We start from the raw sequence: 22,670 nt of genomic DNA, 5'->3' as shown, positions 1-22,670 counted from the left end.
AGCCGTGTTGAATTTAGTTCGTTTGGTCCACGGCAGGCGTCGCTTATCCGCGCGATCTTCACGAGACTTGTGCGAGACTTCGAAACGTGAAGAAGTGTCAGCCAGGTGTCAGCGCCGCCATTTTGAAAACTGTTTTCCAAACGAAATATTGCACAAAAACGAGTTTAAATGACGATTACTGCCGACTTTTTTCAAACTTTCCTGATCGCTATCAAAACAAACAAAACTTCTGGCTCGATTACATCAGCATTCGAAAGAGGGCGCGCGCGTCTTTTGACAGCGGTGGCAGATGTCGGTCACTTTGATTTCCGCTGTACGTTTTACTTCCGTCCTACGATGTCTCGCACAGGTCTCAACGAATCTCGTTTACAGCCGTTGCTTTGACTGATATATTACAGAGCGTATTTCAAACACTCATAACTTGCTACAGCAGTGACAAAATAGCGATCAAAAATGCATTCCTATATTTAATAAAATGAGATGAATAGAATTTTGATGATGATAAATTTGCCTTCAGTTCTCCTTTAATACTTACCCTAAGTGTATACTAGGCAGGCTTGTAGTACTCGAGTCCGACTCGTGCCCTAATTTTAAGGACTCGTGACTTGACTTGGACTTGAGCACTGATGACTCGGACTCGTAAATTGGAGACGACGACTCTGATTTTTTGTTACCTGCCATAATAATTTGGCATAAGATATTTCTACATTAATTTTTATGCTAATTTTTTGCAAGAGAATGCACATTCACCTGTTCATACGTCATGTTCAGGAACAAACTAACGTTAATGGCGCTAAAATGCCTGGAGAGACGCCCCTAGGATTGTCTGCGTTGCTTATACAGACTTCTTCTCGTGCAGTGAGAGGAAAAAAAATGCGCTGCTACGTGTTCCATATGTAGAAGAACTATCGAGGAGATGACGGGGGCAACGTCATTTGGCAAGACTCCACCCAGAGAAGGAAGTGACACGCTATGTTCATTGCTCTGTTGATAGTGGGCGGGGCTTGCTTGCTGAGCGATGAACTAGCTAGTGTTAACCCTCTCTCATGTTATTTGCCCTGTTGATAGTGGGCGGGGCTTGCTGAGCGATGAAGAAGCTTTATCTGTAGCCTGTTAACTAAAATGGGGCAGCCGAGCAGGAACGTTAGTCCGACACAGTAGCAGAGACGCTTTCACATAAAGGCAGCAACAGCCACCGTGACATGGTGCGGGTGGAGTCTTGTTCTCGGACTCGACTCGAAATTTTCTTAAATGACTCAGACTTGAACACTGGGGACTCGAGACTGGACTCTGACTCGATGTTTAGTGACTCGACTACTAGAGCCCTGCACTCCCGCGGGAGTCCCACGGGACCCGATGCAAAGCAGTGCAGCGCGGGACAAATTTTGAAAGCTCATTGCGGGCGGGAGGGGGAGTGCACAATGCAGGCGCAGGCGGGAGAGGTGATAAGCTGCAGTCCCGCTAACTAAAAACGTGTTTAAAATCAAATTTATAAATGATTAATTTATGTCTATCATATATAATTTGTGCTGGATATTTTATTTGGCATTAATAACATTTTAAGATGCCTAAATTTGCGGATGTGGTTGTGGCAGCGGGGGCGTGGCCAAGCAGCAGTCTGTGAATGGAGGGCGGGGTCGGGGAAGGTAAGTGGCTAGGTCATTACACCTGATGTCAATTTGTGTGTGTGTGTTTGTTTGTTGCAGGGATGGAGTATAAAGGGAGGGGGAGAGGAGAGAAGAGGGATTCGCTCCCTGACCACAACACGTGTGTGTGTGTGTGTGTGTGTGTGTGTGTGTGTGAGAGTACGAAAGAAAGCTGAAAAGCTCAATAAAGTGAGTGGTGTGCGTCCCGGGTTTCAGCACCACTGTAGTAATCCCCGATGTGGGTGGAGCACAGAAGCACGGCAGGCGAGAGTTTGTGTTCATACACACGCACTTTATTGAGCTTTTCAGCTTTCTTTCTTTCACTCGTTCACTCACTCTCACACACACACACACACACACACACACACACACACACACACACGTGTTGTGGTCGGGGAGCGAATCCCTCTTCTCTCCTCTCCCCCTCCCTTTATACTCCATCCCTGCAACAAACAAACACACACACACATACAAATTGACATCAGGTGTAATGACTTAGCCACTTAACCTTCCCCGACCCCGCCCTCCATTCACAGACTGCTGCTTGGCCACGCCCCCGCTGCCACAGTGGTCTAATCTCGCGTACGTTTCCGATTCCTTTCCGCTCTTCCGTGTTTGAGATCTCCAGTTATGGCAGAAGAGCAGAGCTCCTCTAGTGAAGCTCACAATGGGTATCTCTGTAAAGCCTCAGCTGCGCATGCCGGCTGGCAACGTGCACCCTCGCTCCGTGCGCTAGGTGAAGGATCGGTCAGTGGAGAGCTCAGCTAAGCTCAGCATGTTTAATTCCCCAAGCCAATGACAAGAACTTTCGTGAGAAATAACGCAAACGTCTGCATCATGCGGGATTTGCGGGCGGGAGCAGGACAAAATATGGCAGGCGGGAGCGGGACTGAAAATCATAATTCTTTGTAGGAGCGGGCGGGAGCGGGACTGCACAATGCAGGAGCGGGACTGAAAATTCTGTCCCGCACAGACCTCTATCGACTACAACACTGGTACGAGGCATCGAGTGCTTAATTTCTTTGTAGTAAGCCGAGTGTTTGTGTAGAACTTAAAAGCTCAGATGCAGTTACGTTCATTCCAGTTCACCATTTTTTGTTTTTCTCTTCATTTCAGTTCATAGTCATGGCATCGGTTCAGACCTTCGAATCTCAAAGCGTCCCCCCTGATGAATCCCTGATGATGCACTGTTGACCTAATTTCTCAAAAATACATGTATTTAGGGTTCTGAAATCTTAAAATCTCATAACTTATGGTTGTAATTAATTAACTAATGAACTAACACTAGGTTAGAAGGTTAGCACCATGTTCACCATGTTCCTGGGTTTTGTATTGAAACATTAGCGGTTGCTAAAGACTGGAGGTTTTCTGGATTTCTTCCTTTGTGGATAAAACTGAAGAATGAAGGGGTTGTTAATAATTTTATTGTTATTAATCTTACATCTTTCCAGAGTGACGACTTCTCTAAAGGCAGCCAATTAGTAAAAGCTAAGTGTTTGATTTAATTATGGTGCATTTTGTGTAGGTCTGACTCATGGAACCAGGATATACTTCATGTTTTCTTGTGTGTAGTAGTATATCTTTTTAGATAACTCAAAATATATTTCATTAAATAAATTTAAATAAATAAATTTTACGTGAACACTAAAACAACTGTTTAAACTTTGTATGCATGTAAATATACAGTTGTTATATTATATGGACACGAGTGTTTTACTGGGAAATACGCCACTCGTATTTTTCATGCGGGACGTGGAGAACCGAAACCAGGACATAAATCTCTAGATGTCATTCGTGAGGAAATTGATGACGGAGTTGTTTTGATAAATTTAGGGACTTTGTTTGTGAACGTGTCGATATAATAAAAAGAAAAATCACACATTGGCTTGAAGATATGACGTTTATCCTGTCGCGTTGAAAAACTCAAATTTTTCGTACATCGCGGATCTGACGGACGTGTTTAACAGTTATTCCACGAAATCGAGTCGTATACGAGCTGAGAGCGCTATAAGCCATGTGCGACGATATTGAGTGGAATAACTGTTTTATTCTATCCACATTCACTGGATTTTGAGAAACAGCATTTTTATTTTGTATTTTTTTTGCAAATTCGATAAATAAAAACTTTGTACAAAACGTCCAACAAAATAATTTCTGCTTAGAATGTAAACAAGCCAGCGAAATGACAGGAACAAGTTGTGAAAAATGCAACAATAATTATTGAAAAACTTAAATAAAAAAAAACCGCTCTAGATTAGATTAGATTAGATAAAACTTTATTGATCCCTTTGGGAGGGTTCGCTCAGGGAAATTAAGATTCCAGCAGCATCATTACAGATAAACAGAGAAAAGAAAGAGAAAAACTTCTAGATAAATTAAAATAAATTATTTACATGTACAAATATAAAAGAATAAGAAGGGGGAGAAGTGGGGTTAGGATAAGTGTGTGTGTGGGGGGGGTAGGAAAGATATTGCACTTGTTGTCGGTATTGCTTATTGTCAGGCTAGGCTACTGCTCCTTCCCGTCCTCTGTCCCCCTCCTCCCCCCCAGAGAGGAGTTGTACAGTCTGATGGCGTGAGGGACAAAGGAGTTTTTGAGTCTGTTCGTCCTGCACTTGGGAAGGAGCATTCTGTCACTGAACAGGCTCCTCTGGTTGCTGATGACGGTGTGCAGAGGGTGACTGGCATCGTCCATGATGTTCAATAGTTTGTCCATAGACCTCTTCTCTGCCACCGTCACCAGAGAGTCCAGCTTCATGCCGGCCCACCTGATCAGTTTGTCCAGCCTGGATGTGTCCTCCTTGGATGTGCTGCCCCCCCAGCACACCACGGTGTAAAACAGGACACTGGTGACCACAGACTGATGATAAACCACTGACCATCAAAAAAGGTTTTTTTTAATTTTATTTATTTATTTATTTATTTATTTTGGGTGGGGCTAATGATATGGGGGGGCTGTGACTATATTCTTTTAGCTGTTTCTGTTTCTTTTAAAAACTTGATTTTTTTTTTTTTTTTTTTAAATTTCATCCTCTGTTGGTTCAGCAACACTCTCCACCATTTTGTTTTTCTCTCCTCACGGTATACAAGCTGATAGCCTAGTAGTAGAGTAGCCAATCAGAGTGCACGATGGCTCATATCCAGTGAATGTGGATAGAGTGCTTTTTCTTTCTCCTGATGTTTCACTCCGATGAGGTCACTCCCGGTGTTTTCCCGCTGATTAGACGCGCATTGTCAAAATGGCAGAATGGTTCAAAATTAAAATTCTTTTATTAACTTTTTTTTTTGTGTGTGTGTGTGCGCGCGCGCATATGTGCATGTCCATATAATATAAAGAACATTCCACGGTGGTGCAAAGATATGAAGTTTATGACCTATACATTCACCACTCAAAGATAAACTTCATAACTTTGCACGACCGTGTAATATCCTCTTGAAATATGTATATTTTAAAAGGAGTTTCATTTTTTGAACATTTCTAGTTATAAATTCTAATTATACCCCTGCCTTTGAATTCTTGAGGTTTCTCTGGGTGTAAACTTCAAGGTTCATAGACAGCAAGTTGGCAGTCGTACAAACTTATCCGTTTGTAAATGTCTCTCAGAAATTGATACCGAGGATCAGTTCACAAGAGTCAGCAACCAAATACTGATCTTCACACTGATATTCATTTGCCTTTTAATAGTAATCAAAGTAATAATTGTACCCTGTTTTGGTTTGGCCTCATTTGTATATTAGTGCAGTCAACAAGCGTAAGTGGAGAGAGAGAGAGAGAGAAGACCTCCAGGAACTAAAAGAAAACATGCTGCTGCTGCTTCTTCTTTTTTTTTTTTTAAAGCAAGAATACTCCTCATTAAATTTATCCCAGCAAAAATAAATACACACAAATCTGAACATTCAAAATGAGATTCACCTTAGTATTTTTTTTTTTACTCTACTCCTTTATCAAAGTACCTAGGTTTAAGGTGAGTTTGAGTAAACCAGAAGTCTGTTGCCTTTGGACATCAGTACCCAACTGCAGCCATGAGGCAGGACATGCTGGCTGTAGCTGAAGGAAGGTGAAGTATTTCCAGTTTATATCTTAACTCGAGACAGCAGGTTTCACTTCAAATCGGCCTTAAATCTTCTGGCTATTTTCCTCTTCTGTTTTTTGTTTTTTTTTTTAAACTAACTTTTTTATATGTTGTTTTTTGTGTGCACCCATTGACCTAGTTTAACATGTGATTGACAGATACAGTATTATCCAAAAAACAAAAAAAGGATCAGCGAATTAGAACATGACTTTAGGCTGTTGTTGATTCTCCGCACACATCTCACGCCTTTACACAAAGAGAGCCCTCGCCTGGGTTTTCCGTCCACCTGTCCCGAAGCACACAAAGCCTCCAGAAGCACATGTGTTTTATGCATCTTTGAGCGCTGCTCCTGCTCCCCTCCCTGTCACTGTTTTCAGGCCTGCTATTCATAGCTTTGCTTGTCATCACATGCCAACGTCGTAGCTTGGGCTGGTCCACCCTGTCCTCTGGTACCCTGTATATCTCATCAGCCTGGCTCCAGAGTTAGGCTTTTGGTGCTTGTTCCATTTCGTCTATACACACGACACGACCCTTTAAAATGATTGTGCTCTTTCTTGTAAAACGTAGACCATCAATCTCCTCTTAACCGATAGTGGGGGGGAGGAACGCTGTTGCCTTCTTATACTATTCTAATACAGCTTTCTTTATTTTAAAATTTATTTCATGATATTTTAATGCTTGAGCATGCCCTGCATTTTATTTTGCAAAGTTTGGAGCATCAGCTAATCCTTTGTCCTGTGAAGTAGTGCTTTTCCTCAGCTGTTTCCAAAATAAAATGGAAATCATGCAAATATTTGCACATGTGGTTTGGTGGGGCAAAAGCTGGTCACTGTTTGCCTGAGGGCGGATCATCACATGCTCCCTAGTGACTGACGATTCAGGCTAACCTGAAAGCGTGCATCAATAACTCGCTCACCTTTTACAAAGCAAATCCATCACGTCAGTGAAAAGTAATAGCTAAATGAAAAGTTGTATTGCTCAAAAAAAAAGTGAAGGCTTATTTAAAAAAAAAAAAAAAGTGTGTGTTTATTCTAGAACTACAGTACTGTGCAAAAGTCTTTTTTTTATTTTTAAGACTGTAGAGGAGCTCACAGTTAAAAGGTTCTATGCAGACATTTTCAGGAAGGTGAAACTTCTTTCACATGGTTATGGAGACTCCATCCTTTTGTATGGTTCTACATGGAACCTTTAAGGGCTTTCTTAGATGGTGAGAAAACAAAGAAGACATAATTAAAGTGTGCTCAACACTGGGATTAAGACAGTTACATGATTACACACTTGGAGAAAAGAGTAAAGGATTCTTCTGGGGTTCTTTAAGGGTTTACCTGACAGTTAAGGGTTCTATTTGTAAACCTTTCTGAAAGCGTAACAATCTATTGTCGAGTTTAGGCAAAACTTTTTAAGGGTTTCTCCCAGAGGGACAACTAAAGAAGCTTTAAGGGTTCACACTGCTAATGATGCAGTAACAAGCTTCGTTTTAGAGAGAGAGAGAGAGAGAGAGAGAGATTGAAGCCTGTTTGGACTTGTATGCTTAAAAATAATGAAATGATGTTTCAACATGCTATAAACCATAATAAGGAAGCCATAATAAATCAATATAACAATCAATATTTGGTGTGAGACGACCCTTTGCTTTAAAAAGAATAAAAATATAATATATATATATTAGTGCTGTCAAGCGATTAAAATATTTAATCGCGATTAATGTCGCGACTGTCATAGTTAACTCGCGATTAATCGCAATTTAATCGCACATTTTTGTCACATGAAAAGCCATTGTAATTCTCTTATCAGCATAAAAAAGTGAATGGGCTTGCTTTGTACCAATGTTTTTTATTGCAGAGCATAACACGTCTTGTCACAGCCACTGACATCCATAACTTCCATATTAGATGAGAAAACCAAGGGATGAAAAATAAAGTGCATATCACTGTGAAAATAAAAAAAATGTTTTATTTTACTCTTCATTAGTTTCTTTTGAAGAGAAGTATTTGCCATAAAAGCAGAAAAAAACAGATAACAAAAATAAAAACATTCATCATGCGTTCAAAAACGTTCATCATAGTGTGGCACTGTATTATCTAATGCTCACTGCTTATAACTCTACACCTACCCGGTGGAGCTGAGCTGGGAAACTGAAGACTGAAGGAACAGTATTGAAAAGTATTTTTCCAGTCTCACCTGTGAAAGGTAATCCCATGTGATCTCGTTTGGACGGTAAACCTGTTGGTACAGTTAAACGCAGCGTGCGACAAGCCTCAGCAGGAACTACGGGTGACTCGCAGGGCCAAATTAGAATTTGCGTTAACGGCACTATTTTTTTTTAATCGCGTTAAATTGAGATCGCGTTAACGCGTTATCGCGTTAACTTTGACAGAACTAATATATACGATCTCAATTTAACGCGATATATATATCGCGTTAAATTGAGATCGCGTTAACGCGTTATCGCGTTAACTTTGACAGCACTAATATATATATATATTAGTGCTGTCAAAGTTAACGCGATAATAACGCTTTAACGCGATTTAAAAAAATAGTGCCGTTAACGCAAATTCTAATTTGGCCCTGCGAGTCACCCGTAGTTCCTGCTGAGGCTTGTCACGCGCTGCGTTTAACTGTACCAACAGGTTTACCGTCCAAACGAGATCACATGGGATTACCTTTCACAGGTGAGACTGGAAAAATACTTTTCAATACTGTTCCTTCAGTCTTCAGTTTCCCAGCTCAGCTCCACCGGGTAGGTGTAGAGTTATAAGCAGTGAGAATTAGATAATACAGTGCCACACTATGATGAACGTTTTTATTTTTATCTGTTTTTTTTTTCTTCTTTTATGGCAAATACTTCTCTTCAAAAGAAACTAATGAAGAGCAAAATAAAACATTTTTTTTATTTTCACAGTGATATGCACTTTATTTTTCATCCCTTGGTTTTCTCATCTAATATGGAAGTTATGGATGTCAGTGGCTGTGACAAGACGTGTTATGCTCTGCAATAAAAAACATTGGTACAAAGCAAGCCCAATCACTTTTTTATGCTGATAAGAGAATTACAATGGTTTTTCATGTGACAAAAATGTGCGATTAAATTGCGATTAATCGCGAGTTAACTATGACAGTCGCGACATTAATCGTGATTAAATATTTTAATCGCTTGACAGCACCAATATATAGTCTCAGGCCCAGTGAGTGCAGTTTTATGTGAAAATGAGCTGTAGGTTTTACTGAGCATCTTACAGAACCAGCCACAGTTCTTCTGGACACTTTGACGGTCACACTCGCTTCTTCATTTTGCCCCAAAACCCTTCATTATGTTTTCTGTTTTAATCTGAAAAGTGGTCGCTTATGGTAGTATAGTAGTATAGTCGTATGTTTATTGCCTCCAAAAGGAGAGAACATAAAATTAAACACACAAAATCAGAACAATATACGTACAGCAACAATTTAAAAAATAATAATCACGTGAAAAATGGCAAAAGCATCCTATTAAGAACATTTCTGTCATACGGTGCATGACTTGGCAATAACTGGTGAACAGAATTGACGAGGCAATATTGATCTCTGGCAATATCATGCATAATTATCATTTTAAAAAATGATACACACACACACAGAGTTGTGGTCAGAAGTTTGCATACAGTGACATGAATGTCGTCATTTCTTTGAACTGTTCTTTTTCTGTGGCAGAATGATTGTACAGCGTACAGCTTTAATTAAAAAAAAAACACTAGAATTTGGTGCATACGTTTTTAATTTTCTTTGCGTTTTCTGAAAAAAAACACGGGGTCAAAATTATACATTCAGGGTCAAAAATATCCATACAGCACACCTAATATTTGGGTAAAATGTCTCTTCGCAAGATTCACCTTGACCAAACATTTTTGTTTACTATGAACAAGCTTCTGGCAGAATTCTGGTTGGATATTTCACGACTCATTGTAGAATTGGTAGAGTTCATATTTATTTATTTAATTTTATTTGCTTGGCATGGACTCGACTTATAAGCACGGCCCATATATTTTCAACAGGGTTGAAGTCAGGACTTGTTTTAAGCTTAATGTTCGCCTGCTTTATCCTCCACAACCAGCTCTGATGCGTGTTTGGGTTCATTGTCCTGTTGTAAGTCCCAAGTCATGTTCAAGTTTCTGATTGTTTATGCTGAAGAATTCTGAGGTGGTCCTCGTTCTTCATTATTCCATCCACTTTGTGCAATGAACCAGTTCCACTGGCAGCAAAACAGCCCCAGAGCATGATGACCCTACCACCACCAGCTGGTACAGTGTCTCTCTGTACATGGTGGTCATTATGGCCAAACAACTCAATGTTTTGTCTCATCTGACCATACAGCTTTCCTCTAGAAGGCTTTTTCTTTGTCCGTGTGGTCAGTTTCAGACTTTAAGCTTGAAGGTGTCAGTTTTGGAGCAGGGGGTTATTTCTTGGATAGCAGCCTCTTAGTCCACGGTGATCTGAACTGTAGACAGTGATCCATCAGCTTCCAGTTCATGGCAGGGCTGTGCCATGGTGGTTCCCAGGTTGTTCCTGACCATCCAAACCAATTTCCTTTCAGCTGAGGGTGACCGTTTGGGTTTTCCTGAAGCAAAGTGTCTTGGCAAAGTGACCTACACCTCACAATAACTTGCATACAATTGTTTGAACTGATCTTGGAATTTGCAGTTGTTTAGAAATGGCTCCAAGAGACATTCCAGAGTTGTGTACATCTGCAATCCTCTTTCTCAGATCTGCACTGAGCTTCTTGGACTTTCCCATTTTACTGGGTGTTGGTCAATCCAATGAGTGCTGTAAACAAACCCTTTTTATGAAGGCACAGAGAAGCTACCAGCTGTAGTCAATCATGATCACTAACAGGAAGTTAAGAGACCTTGGCCTTGGCAAGATGAGAGACATTTTGGAAGTTTCAGCACCTCTGAATTAATAATCTAAGTGAGCGTATGTATAATTTTGACCCTGTGTTGATTTCAGAAAACCCAAAGAAAATTGAAACTTTTTTTAATTAAAGCTGTATATTGTACAATCATTCTGCCACAGAAAAAGAACAGTTCAAAGAAATTACCGAAAGCCCAAAAATTGCCATGATGTTCATATCCAAGATGACATTCATGTCACTGTATGTAAACTTCTGACCGTGTGTGTTTAATATTTTATTTATATATATATATATATATATATATATATATATATATATATATATACACACACACACATACAGTGGTGCTTGAAAGTTTGTGAACCCTTTAGAATTTTCTACATTTCTGCATAAATATGACCTAAAACATCATCAGATTTTCACACAAGTCCTAAAAGTAGATAAAGAGAACCCAGTTAAACAAATGAGACAAAAATATTATACTTGGTCATTTATTTATTGAGGAAAATGATCCAATATTGCATATCTGTGAGTGGCAAAAGTATGTGAACCTTTGCTTTCAGTATTTGGTGTGACCCCCTTGTGCAGCAATAACTGCAACTAAACGTTTGCGGTAACTGTTGATCAGTCCTGCACACCGGCTTGGAGGAATTTTAGCCCATTCCCCCGTACAGAACAGCTTCAACTCTGAGATGTTGGTGGGTTTCCTCACATGAACTGCTTGCTTCAGGTCCTTCCACAGCATTTCGATTGGATTAAGGTCAGGGCTTTGACTTGGCCATTCTAAAACATTAACTTTATTCTTCTTTAACCATTCTTTGGTAGAATGACTTGTGTGCTTAGGGTCGTTGTCTTGCTGCATGACCCACCTTCTCTTGAGATTCAGTTCATGGACAGATGTCCTGACATTTTCCTTTAGAATTCGCTGGTATAATTCAGAATTCATTGTTCCATCAATGATGGCAAGCCATCCTGGCCCAGATGCAGCAAAACAGGCCCAAACCATGATACTACCACCACCATGTTTCACAGATGGGATAAGGTTCTTGTGCTAGAATGCAGTGTTTTCCTTTCTCCAAACATAACATTTCTCATTTAAACCAAAAAGTTCTATTTTGGTCTCATCCGTCCACAAAACACTTTCCAATAGCCTTCTGGCTTGTCCACGTGATCTTTAGCAAACTGAAGATGAGCAGCAATGTTCTTTTTGGAGAGCAGTGGCTTTCTCCTTGCAACCCTGCCATGCACACCATTTGTTGTTCCGTGTTCTCCTGATGGTGGACTCATGAACTTTAACATTAGCCAATGTGAGAGAGGCCTTCAGTTGCTTAGAAGTTACCCTGGGGTCCTTTGTGACCTTGCCGACTATCACACGCCTTGCTCTTGGAGTGATCTTTGTTGGTCGACCACTCCTGGGGAGGGTAACAATGGTCTTGATTTTCCTCCATTTGTACACAATCTGTCTGACTGTGGATTGGTGGAGTCCAAACTCCTTTAGAGATGGTTTTGTTACCTTTTCCAGCCTGATGAGCATCAACAATGCTTTTTCTGAGGTCCTCAGAAATCTCCTTTGTTCGTGCCATGATACACTTCCATAAACATGTGTTGTGAAGATCAGACTTTGATAGATCCCTGTTCTTTAAATAAAACAGGGTGCCCACTCACACCTGATTGTCATCCCATTGATTGAAAACACCTGACTCTAATTTCACCTTCAAATTACCTGCCAATCCTAGAGGTTCACATACTTTTGCCACTCTCAGATATGTAATATTGGATCATTTTCCTCACTAAATAAATGACCAAGTGTAATATTTTTGTCTCATTTGTTTAACTGGGTTCTCTTTATCTACTTTTAGGACTTGTGTGAAAATCTGATGATGTTTTAGGTCATATTTATGCAGAAATATAGAAAATTCTAAAGGGTTCACAAACTTTCAAGCGCCACTGTGTGTGTGTGTGTGTGTGTGTGCGTGTGTATTTTTATTTATATATATATATATATATATATATATATATATATATATATATATATATATATATATATATATATATATAAAAATACACACACACACACACACACACACACACACACACACACACACACACAATTTTGACCTGTTAAAATTTGAGGTCAATTGAATGAGAATTGGCAAAGTTATTAGATTATGAAATTATATAAAATTTTTTGCAACACCCTCTGTGTGTGTGTGTGTGTGTATTATGTAATATGTTGCTCAGATACACTTTTTTTTTTCTGTAACATTTAATTTTGTGCTGGAAAACAAACGCTTGGAGTTCTAAAATGTTTTTGCAATGTTCTGAATCGATGATATGAAAATCTATAACAAAGTTTGTATGGAAAAAAACAATAGGGTATCTAAGACTTTTGCGCAGTACTGTATAGACGGTTATATTGTAATGCACTTCTGATTTTATGTCTAAAAAAGGGCACTATAAATTAATAATACATTAAAATTCAATTAATTAAAATTTTATAATCCATGCTGTTTTATGACCCAACCTACAAAAAGACTTATCAAATAGAAGGCTTTATTTACAGTGTCTTGCAAAAGTATTCATCCCCCTTGGCGTTTGTCCTGTTTTGTTGCATTACAAGCTGGAATTTAAATGGATTTTTGGGGGCTTAGCACTATTTAATTTACACAACATGCCTACCACTTTTTAAAGGTGCACATTATTTTTTATTTTTTTTATTGTGACACAAACAATACGATGAAAAAACAGAAATCTGGAGTGTGCATAGGTATTCACCCCCAAAGTCAATAGTTTTTGAGCCACCTTTTGCTACAGTTACAGCTGCAAGTCTCTTGGGGTATGTCTCTATTAGCTTAGCACATCTAGCCACTGGGATTTTTGCCCATTCCTCAAGGCAAAACTGCTCCAACTCCTTCAAGTTAGATGGGTTGCGTTGGTGGACAGCAATCTTCAAGTTATGCCACAGATTCTCAATTGGATTGAGGTCTGGGCTTTGACTAGGCCATTCCAAGACATTTAAATGTTTCCCTTTAAACCACTGCATTGTAGCTTTAGCAGTATGCTTAGTCATTGTCCTGCTGGAACGTGAACCTTCGTCCCAGTCTGAAACCTCTGGCCGACTCAAACAGGTTTTCCTCCAGAATTGCCCTGTATTTAGTGCCATCCATCATTCCTTCAGTCCTGACCAGCTTCCCTGTCCCTGCAGATGAAAAACATCCCCACAGCATGATGCTGCCACCACCATGCTTCACTGTAGGACTGGTGATCTCAGGGTGTTTGGTTTGTGCCACACATGGCGTTTCCCATGATGGCCAAAAAGTTCAATTTTTGTCTCATCTGACCAGAGAATCTTCTTCCATGTGTTTGGAGAGTCTGCCACATGCTGTTGGGCAAACTCCAAACATGTCTTCTTTAGCAATGGCTTTTTTTCTGGCCACTCTTCCATAAAGCCCCGCTCTGTGGAGTGTACGGCTTAAAGTGGTCCTATGGACAGATCCTCCCATCTCCACTGTGGATCTTTGCAGCTCCTTCAGTGTTATCTTTGGTGTTTTTGTTGCATCTCTGATTAATGCCCTCCTTGCCCAGTCTGCCAGTTTTGGTGGGTGGGGCTTTCTCTTGTCAGGTTTGTAGTGGTGCCATAGTCTTTCCATTTTGCTATCATGGATTTAATGGTGCTCTGTGGGAAACTCAAAGTTTGGGATATTTTTTTTATAACCCAACCCTGATCTATACTTCTTCACAACTTTGTCTCTGACCTGTTTGGAAGCTCCTTGGTTTTCATGTTGCTTGTTTAGTAGTGTTGCAGAGTCAGGGTCCTTCCAGAACAGGTTGATTTATACAGACATCATGTGACAGATCATGTGATGCTTTGATTGCACACAGGTGGATCTTAATCAACTAATTATGTGACTTATGAAGTGAATTGGTTGGACCAGCTCTTATTTAGGGGTTTCATACGAAAGGGAGTGAATACTTATGCACACTCCAGATTTCTGTTTTTTCATCTTGTTTGTGTCACAATTAAAAAAAAAAAAAAATGTGCACCTTTCAAGCTGTAGGCATGTTGTGTAAATCGAATGGTGCTAACCCTCTAAAAATCCATTTTAATTCCAGCTTGTAATGCAACAAAACAGGACAAACACCAAGGGGGATGAATACTTTTGCAAGGCACTGTTGTTAATTTTTTAACTCGTGAATGTTAAAAGTAACAATCAAATCGATTCCATTTTAATTGGTCTGAATTCAGCCAGATCTTTCAAACCTGATCTCATGCTTGTGCTTACTTTTCTGTTATATGTGCTTACTACTTTAAAAATATATGCTTTGTAGCGTCTTTGAACCTCCTGGTTTCTTTTCTTTCTTCTTTTTAAATCAAATAAGGAAAATGTGATTTATTGTTATAATTCAACAAGATGGGTTTATTTATTTATTTATTTATTTATTTTACCTAAATACTGCAGTTTTTCTTTTTCGTTTATTTCCAGTTTTACAACATAAAATAAGTTTGTTGATTTTTGAGGCAGTCGCTGACCTTAAATAGTTATCAAGAAAAAGAATTTTACTATCTATACTATAATATACATGTACTATAATAATTTCCTTTATGTTTAATTAAAGTAAAAGCTTTGAAGGGCAATTTTCAATTTAAGTAGATGTAAAGAATAGATTTAAAAAAAGATTCAAGATTCAGGTTGAACTTTGGTCCTGATTTAAACGTTTAAAATATTCTGGTATAATACACCCGAGTGTGTTTTACCTGCCAGTCCTGGGATTTGAACTTGTGTATAATTTTCTTATTTCACAACCTTAAGTATTGAGCATTAAGCGGTGACCTTGTAATGAAACCCAGAGCTTGTATATGAAAGCAGTTTGAGTACTAAGAATATTATTCATCATTTAAGAAATGACTAGTACAAACCCCAAACAGGAAGTAGTGATTGTACAGGGCCTCAGATATAACCTTTTAAAGCACATACAGTATAAATTACTGAAGAGTTTTTCACCTTTTATAGGTTTAAAAGGTTTTAGAGGGTTTTTAAATTAATATTAAAAAAAAAACGCAGTTCCTTATTCTTTTGTTGGATCAATGACCTGTAATGTTTTAAGTTCTTTGTTGTTTGGTTTGCTTGGTTTTAAAGAGTGCTTTAAAACGATCCAAAAAAAAAAGAAGACAGCCTAGATTTTTGAATTTATCGTAAAATTTAAATTTCATTTTCCATTTCTTGCAGTTTCAAAAACGGTTCATTTTAAATCTTGATGTGTTCTGAATTTTCACGTGTTACCCTGCTTTGATAAGTTTCAACCCAACAGCTGTGACTTTGTCTCGAAATTACGTACCTGCTAATATTTTTCATTCTTATGAACAGGAAAAAATTTAAGTACCATCCTATTTTCAGGATTATTGTAATGGTAGGACTGTGTCTTCCTGTTTTTTTTATTCTTTTTTTTTCTTTTTTTTTGTTACTTCAGGACATTTGTATTTCTTCTATCCACATTCACTGGATATGAGCACTCGTGCTCTGATTGGCTACTCTACTACTAGGATATCCACTTATACTGTGAGTAGAGAAAAACAAAATGGTAGAGCGTGTTGCTGAACCAACCGAGGACGAAATAAAAACTACTCGGAAAAAAAAAAGCAAGAAAATATGGAATAAAAGTATTTGATGGTAAGGAAGTTGTTTGGGGTTTTTTCAAGTATTATTATTATTATTATTATTATTATTGCATTTTTCACAAATTACTTCTGTAATTTTGCCGGTTTGTTTCTGTTTTAAGCAGAAATGATTTTGTCAGACATTTAAAAAAAAATTTTTTTTTAATCGAATTTGCAAAAAAATAAAATAAAAATGTTCTTTTTCTCAAAATCCAGGGAATGTGGATAGAATTCAACAATTCCACTCAATCTCGTCGTACATGGCTTATAGCCGCTATCAGCTCATGTACGACTCGATTTCATGGAATAACTGTTGAGTATTTGAAAAGATCCAACTCCGACTGGACAATGAATAGATTAGAATAAGTTATAAGAGTACAGTTTTTCTTCCCTTTGTCTTCATATACATGCCTTCATAGGAATTCATCACTTGTTTCAGGCAATAAATAAATAAAATATATTAAATTATGATTCCCACTTTTGCCGACTGCCCCTCAGCACTACATATTTATTTATTTATTTATTTATTTATTTTTAATCAGCTGTCTCTTTACATGAATGCTTTCAAATTGTTCTACACTTCTCATGTAGTTCTTGAGCCTGTATTTACTTAATTCCCCTCAAATAGGGCTCAGAGTAGACTTGAGACACGGACCGTATCATTTTGGATTTTGAAGGCTCACTAGTGATGAGTTCCATATATTATTTTTTTATTTTTTTTATTTTAAACTTTCATACAAAAATTCCTTTCATCTTTTGAAAATAATATGCAATGGTCAGCATTTTATTACTCATTCGTTGTCTCGTTTTTATTCCAGGAATTTCCCTCTGAAGCAGGGAGTGTCTGCATATAAAATGGTCTGCAGTTCTCTGCTTCATAGGTCAGAAGCTGGTTTGTTTTGTTTCTGTGGCTATGCTCAGTCCCAACAAAATAAAAAAAAAAAAAGGATAAATGGAAAAACCTCAGTCTGACAAAAGAACCCATCATCAGTAATGCATCATTTGACAATATTTCTAATCTGGCTTGATCGACTGTGGTTTGCAGTTTTGCAGATTTATGAACTGATGGACCCCCCAAAAAAAAAACAGGTCTATATACAGTAAGAACTTCTTCCTGTAGTAATACTAAGTGCAGAGGTAATTATTATTAGGTTTAATAATCTAAAGATCTATCCAGGCCATAGGCTCTACTGTTAAAAGCAGAACAGTGTTACGAAAGCTGTTCATTGGCACGAGCAATGTAAAGACTATGATGTGATGTCTCCTTGTTTTTATTATACGTGTGCCAGCTTTAGAATGAATGCCAAAATGTAGGTTGCATTTCAGAGGAGCTTGCTTCATAATGTTAGCTCACAGTCTTTGTTTTCTTCTTTTCCCCAACACTGTTTTTAGGAGTTTATGGTCATTTGACAATCCTTACACACACTGATACATTACATTTAAAAAAAAAAAAAAACCTGAAAATATATTTTAAGTAAAAAAAAAAATTGTGATTGGATATCCAAACCACAAACGCAAGCAGTTGTGTGGGAATTTCGCTGCTTAGCTGGGACTGGTAGCCAAACTAGGAGAGAACCCTTTATTCACTGTCTAATTGTACACACTGCAGATGCCTCCTCCAACACCTCTGCTGTGACCAAGGGAAGTGCCAGCAGTGCTTTTTCCACCTCTTCCAGCTTCACTGTGCACTCCTCGTTGGGCACAGAGCAGGATGCGGGCACTCCAGGAGACGCGAGTAGCCGTAGGAAGGCTGATGTGCTCTCCACGGAACCTAAACTAATCAGGAGTTGTGGAGATAAGGGAGGAGGAGGAGGAGGAGGAGGCTCTCAGCATCAGCACCACCATCAGATGACACCTCCTAAACGACCGGTGCTGAACATCTCGCCCCCGCCGGAGGACCTGTTTGACAACAGTCACATGTCGGGATGCCAGGACGATGTGGATTCGGAGCAGAGCAACAGCATCTGGATGGAAAACTCACTCTCCAACTTCAGCATGATGAGCTTCAGTTCTTACAACGACAACACGGAGGTTCCACGCAAGGCCCGCAAACGAACGCCACGTCAGAAGCCTGGACCGAAGCCGGTGCCTGCTGAAGAGGCCAGCATGGATGTGTTTGACGCAGACAGTGCTAAAGGTCCACACTTTGTGCTCTCCAAATTTAGCTCGGAAAACAAGGCCAGTGGCAAAGCAAGGTGAGCAAGTGATTTCCAGTCAGCGCTCCATAGCCTTCATGTTTGGCACACCTTTCTGGCCCCAAGCTTCAGGATCATCAACATTGCCATCTGATCTCTTGTCTCTTTCCATGAATATGCAAGTCCTTGCACCGCTTTCTGATGGAAAAGTTTTGGAGAGCTTTTCAGAGCGCTGTGATGTAAAAAAAAAAAAAAAGGTTCCCAGCATCCACTTTTTTTTTTTTTTTTTTTTTTTTTTAATATTATTCAAGAGTTTTGAGTTTTGTTTTAAACAGTTCATGGGAGGTAAACAAAATAATCCAGCCTGTTTGCCAGCATGCTCCAGGGGAGTTTCTGTGGCATTCGGTTTCAATGTCAGTCAAATGTCCTCTTTCGCTGTAATGCGCAGGGCTAGGCCGTGTTTTGTCACCAAACATATCACTCCCTTGCAAAAGCTAGGGGTCTGGCTTTTGCGAGATCATGTGATGGACAATTTGAGGTCTGAGGTCAGAAGCCATGGAGATGTTTGATAAGCACACCGTTTACTCATTCATCCAAGACTCCTAAGCCAAAACATGAGTGCGAATTTTGAAAACACTGAATCAGAAACGTTCATCATAATTTTTCCAGAACGAAAAGTTTGGCGGTTCGACTGCGTTCTGGAAAATATGTACGTGATCATAAACCGTCTAGACGGCCAGGTCACCGAAGGATATTCATGATGACCTGGAAAAAGCAGTGGACCCTGCTAACAGGGTGCTGGGAAAGTTTTATTGCCATATTTAAAGCAGAACGCATATATTTAAAGATTAGATTTTAATAGATAGGTTTTAATATCTACTCGGCTGTTTGTGATTCTGAAAAAAAGTGCAAGTCTGTGTCATTAGTGTTGACAAACCCATGATTCTGATGCGATATATCGTAATATCGCATCCCTAAAGCATCCTAGCGTAGCGGCCCCGCTACGTTTAATTTGTTGACCGATATGCTTCGCGATATGCCGCTACCCATGAAACCACCGCTGCGACGCTTATAATTTAGGCCGACAGTATAAAGCTAGAATCAACATGCATGTGTTTTGTAACCTTTGAGCAGGTAGTCAATACAGTCCATGCGAACCTATGGCCCTGAACTTGACCCAAGTTCACAGCTGATGGTCAGAGAAGGGCTGATTGGCTGAGTGTGCACGGTATCCCGCGTCGATTGGACGAGCGATGAGCAATTAATATTCATCGGTAACTTGTGCAAAAATGGCAGAGCCTTCAAGCCTGGTACGAGTGAGCAAAACACCGACGGGTTGCAGCTTAATTACGGAGTTTTTCACAAAGAAAACTGCGGAAAACAACCCGGCAACAGCAGCAGACCATTGCTGCGAGACCGCGACGGCTGGTTCGCTGCATGTTCCTGACCAGCTCGAGTCCGACAGTGAGAGTATTTAGGCCCAATCCCAATTCTAATTTCTACCCCTCCCCCTTCCCCTCCCCCTTCCCCTTGGCCCTTCCCCTTGAAACTGAGCTACAAGGGATAGGGCTTGAAATTCAACCCTTACGTATTGGGATAGCCCTTCAACGATCGCATACGTCATCGCGTACCTCCGTCAGCGTTTACGTTAGCAAAACGCGACCAAATGCGTCATTGGCTGCGACCAGCCGCTACAGTCAGAGCCAGAGGCAGAACCAGAAATCTCTGCTGGCAGGGTGTGATTTGTTAACTAACACCACTGAATGGGATATCTTTGGCGCTTCGTGCACCACATCCGACAGAATGAGGTGTCAGAACACTCATGTAAACAATAAAAGCGAGAATAACAGAACAAAATGTACGCAGTCAAGCAACCGAAAACAATACTCACTCCCAAAGCTTTTTAGCAGCAGCTTGGATTTCAGAAATCGCTGCTCATTCTCAGCTCGAAAGCGAATCAAGCGGCGTGTTTCCTCTGGATAACAACTTAAAACACGTAAATAATGGAGAAAATACATTTATGACAATCTTTCGCCGCGGGAACCGCCATCTTTCTGAAATCCGCATGAAATCTCGCTGAAATCCGCATGGCATTGTGGGAAATCACTCAAACCCCTTCGTTCGGAGTCAGCTCCAGGAAAATCTCCGTTTGGAGGGGTACAGAAGCCCTACCCCTTCCCCTACCCCTCCGCGTTAACTGGGATTGGGATACCCCTACCCCTTCACGTGAATGCGCAAAATGGAGGGGAAGGGCCAAGGGGTTGGTCCAAGGGGTGAAATGGGATTCGGCCTTAGTCATCCGCACGACCGCCAAAATTTAATGATCAGTATTTAACAACTTGTGCCATGTTGCATCACCATTCACTTTGTCTGATGCGAAATAAACTGCAGTCTCCTTTGGAACAGGACACTGCTTGTGGGATCCAAGTGGGTATAGACCCCTTCGCATGTTTGTAAACAAACCGACCGTTGCCAGGATGCGCGCGCAGCCTGAACTCAAACAGTGGCGCTGCCCGTAGACCGGCATTATGAGCTGTCAGATTATGCCAAACAATTGTCGTTACAAGATCGAGAATGCTACATAAATAAGTTAACTCTAACAAGTGGACATCGCCTACCGGATCCGTATTTAATTAAAGAGTGGACGGACGATGTTAGTAAGTTTTCCTCTGATACCTGAGGGCAGTCATACTATTTACAAAAAATGTCAAACTCAAAAAAAAAAACCCAACCTATTTACAAAAGTAGCCTGCCATCAACATTCTGGTTACAGCGAGACTACAACTTGATTAACAATGGGACATTCATATTCATTTTGTTTTAATCAAATTATGCCAGTGATGCGATGGCAATGTGGCTTTAGCTACAACAGCAAATACCAACACTAAACAGCAATTTGCAGGAGGTAATGGCATGAAAGGAATGATAGTGTAAAGAGTGCAGCTAAGAGAAATCAGAGCTGCGTAAAAAGCGAGAGGCAGAGAGCAGAAATGAAACTGAACGGGGCGGGAGCTAGGTTAGAGCAGTCAACGTAAGCTGGCATTTAGAGTGAGGGCACACAATTTTACCTTTCCATCCTTGGTTTAAAATTGTGATTTTCGGCATACACAAATAACGACGGCACAAAATCTGGACTGCATGAGTCAAGCGCGACTTCTCCGACAAACACAATTGCATGCAAAGCTAAGTTAACATGCTAACAATATTCATTACATTGTGTAACTATGACCCAGCTAATCAGACAAACGTTACCAAAGTATTTTGCTACGTCAATAAACGAAGACTAGAAAGAATAAAAAAGAAAGATTTAATAAATAGCCTGATCTTACCTGTGATGAAGTGGGCGCTGCAAACCCGCGCATTTTTGATGGTGCTTTCATCCCAGTCTACACGTTTGATGGCTTGTAGCCATAGACGTCGGCAATTTTTTTTTTTGGAATGGGTGAGATCCTGCTGGAATTCTGTACATTTTAACCCCATTACTGCTACGATTCTGACACCCGACAACACAACAACTAGGCATTTCTTCCAAATATTTCTTCTCGTCTCTACCGTCGCTGAGTCTTTTTTGGGTCCAGGCTGCGCGCGCAATTTCCTCTTACGTATGAATGACGTTTACTGCAAAGGGGTCTATTGTATTGACTTTTTCTGTTTTTAGGGTGGGAATTCAGTAAAATTATAAGTAAAATATAGCCTTTTCCCCCCTCAACATGGTGAACTGGTAAAAATCAGCTCTAGATGTCACCAGAAGCCATGAAAACGAACCCTTGGGTTTCAAAATTTTCCGAGGGAGCATACCCCTGGACCCCCCCCCAGCTTCTAGGCAGCATGCTCTTTGCACCTCACTGCTGTTGGGGGGGGAGCTGCTCTTTCCAGTTTTTCTAGGGGAAACCTACATCATATCAAATGTTTTCCAGCAGAAAACTGGTACACAGAAATGCGCTTTCATGGAAAGAGATTATTAGATTGCAATATTCGAGATCCTGAAGGTTGCGGCCAGAAAGGTGTGTGAAAGATGACGGATGTGGAGCGTAGACTGGTTAATCTTTATATCATCGATTTATTATCATATCAGCTGAATTATTTTCCAACTTTGTTTCTGAGCTGCCATTTTATGTACGTAGTGCAGTCAGTGTTCTGGCTAAAAGATTTCTGTTCTCATCAACCAGAGGGAATGTGGCCGTTTGTTTTGGTTTGTTTTTTTCCCAGTAACAACAAACGTTCAGTCATAGCCCAAAAATGTCTCCCTTTCCCCCCCCCGCAGATGGATGATTA

The 22,670-nt window shown here is 40.0% G+C and overlaps 1 protein-coding gene across 2 annotated transcripts in view; it reads left to right on the top strand.

Moving 5' to 3' along the window:
- The window catches only part of nfat5b (nuclear factor of activated T cells 5b), a 141,474-nt gene that overhangs the window by 77,565 nt on the left and 41,239 nt on the right, over window positions 1-22,670 (top strand). For both annotated transcript variants that reach the window (XM_060940829.1, XM_060940830.1), the window contains one exon: window positions 17,870-18,455. In XM_060940829.1, coding sequence (XP_060796812.1) covers window positions 17,870-18,455 — 586 coding nt within the window. The remainder of the gene's footprint in view (window positions 1-17,869; window positions 18,456-22,670) is intronic.

This window comes from Neoarius graeffei, chromosome 15, assembly GCF_027579695.1.
Source record: "Neoarius graeffei isolate fNeoGra1 chromosome 15, fNeoGra1.pri, whole genome shotgun sequence".
NCBI lineage: Eukaryota > Metazoa > Chordata > Actinopteri > Siluriformes > Ariidae > Neoarius > Neoarius graeffei.
This window is presented reverse-complemented; position numbering and strand designations above follow the sequence as displayed.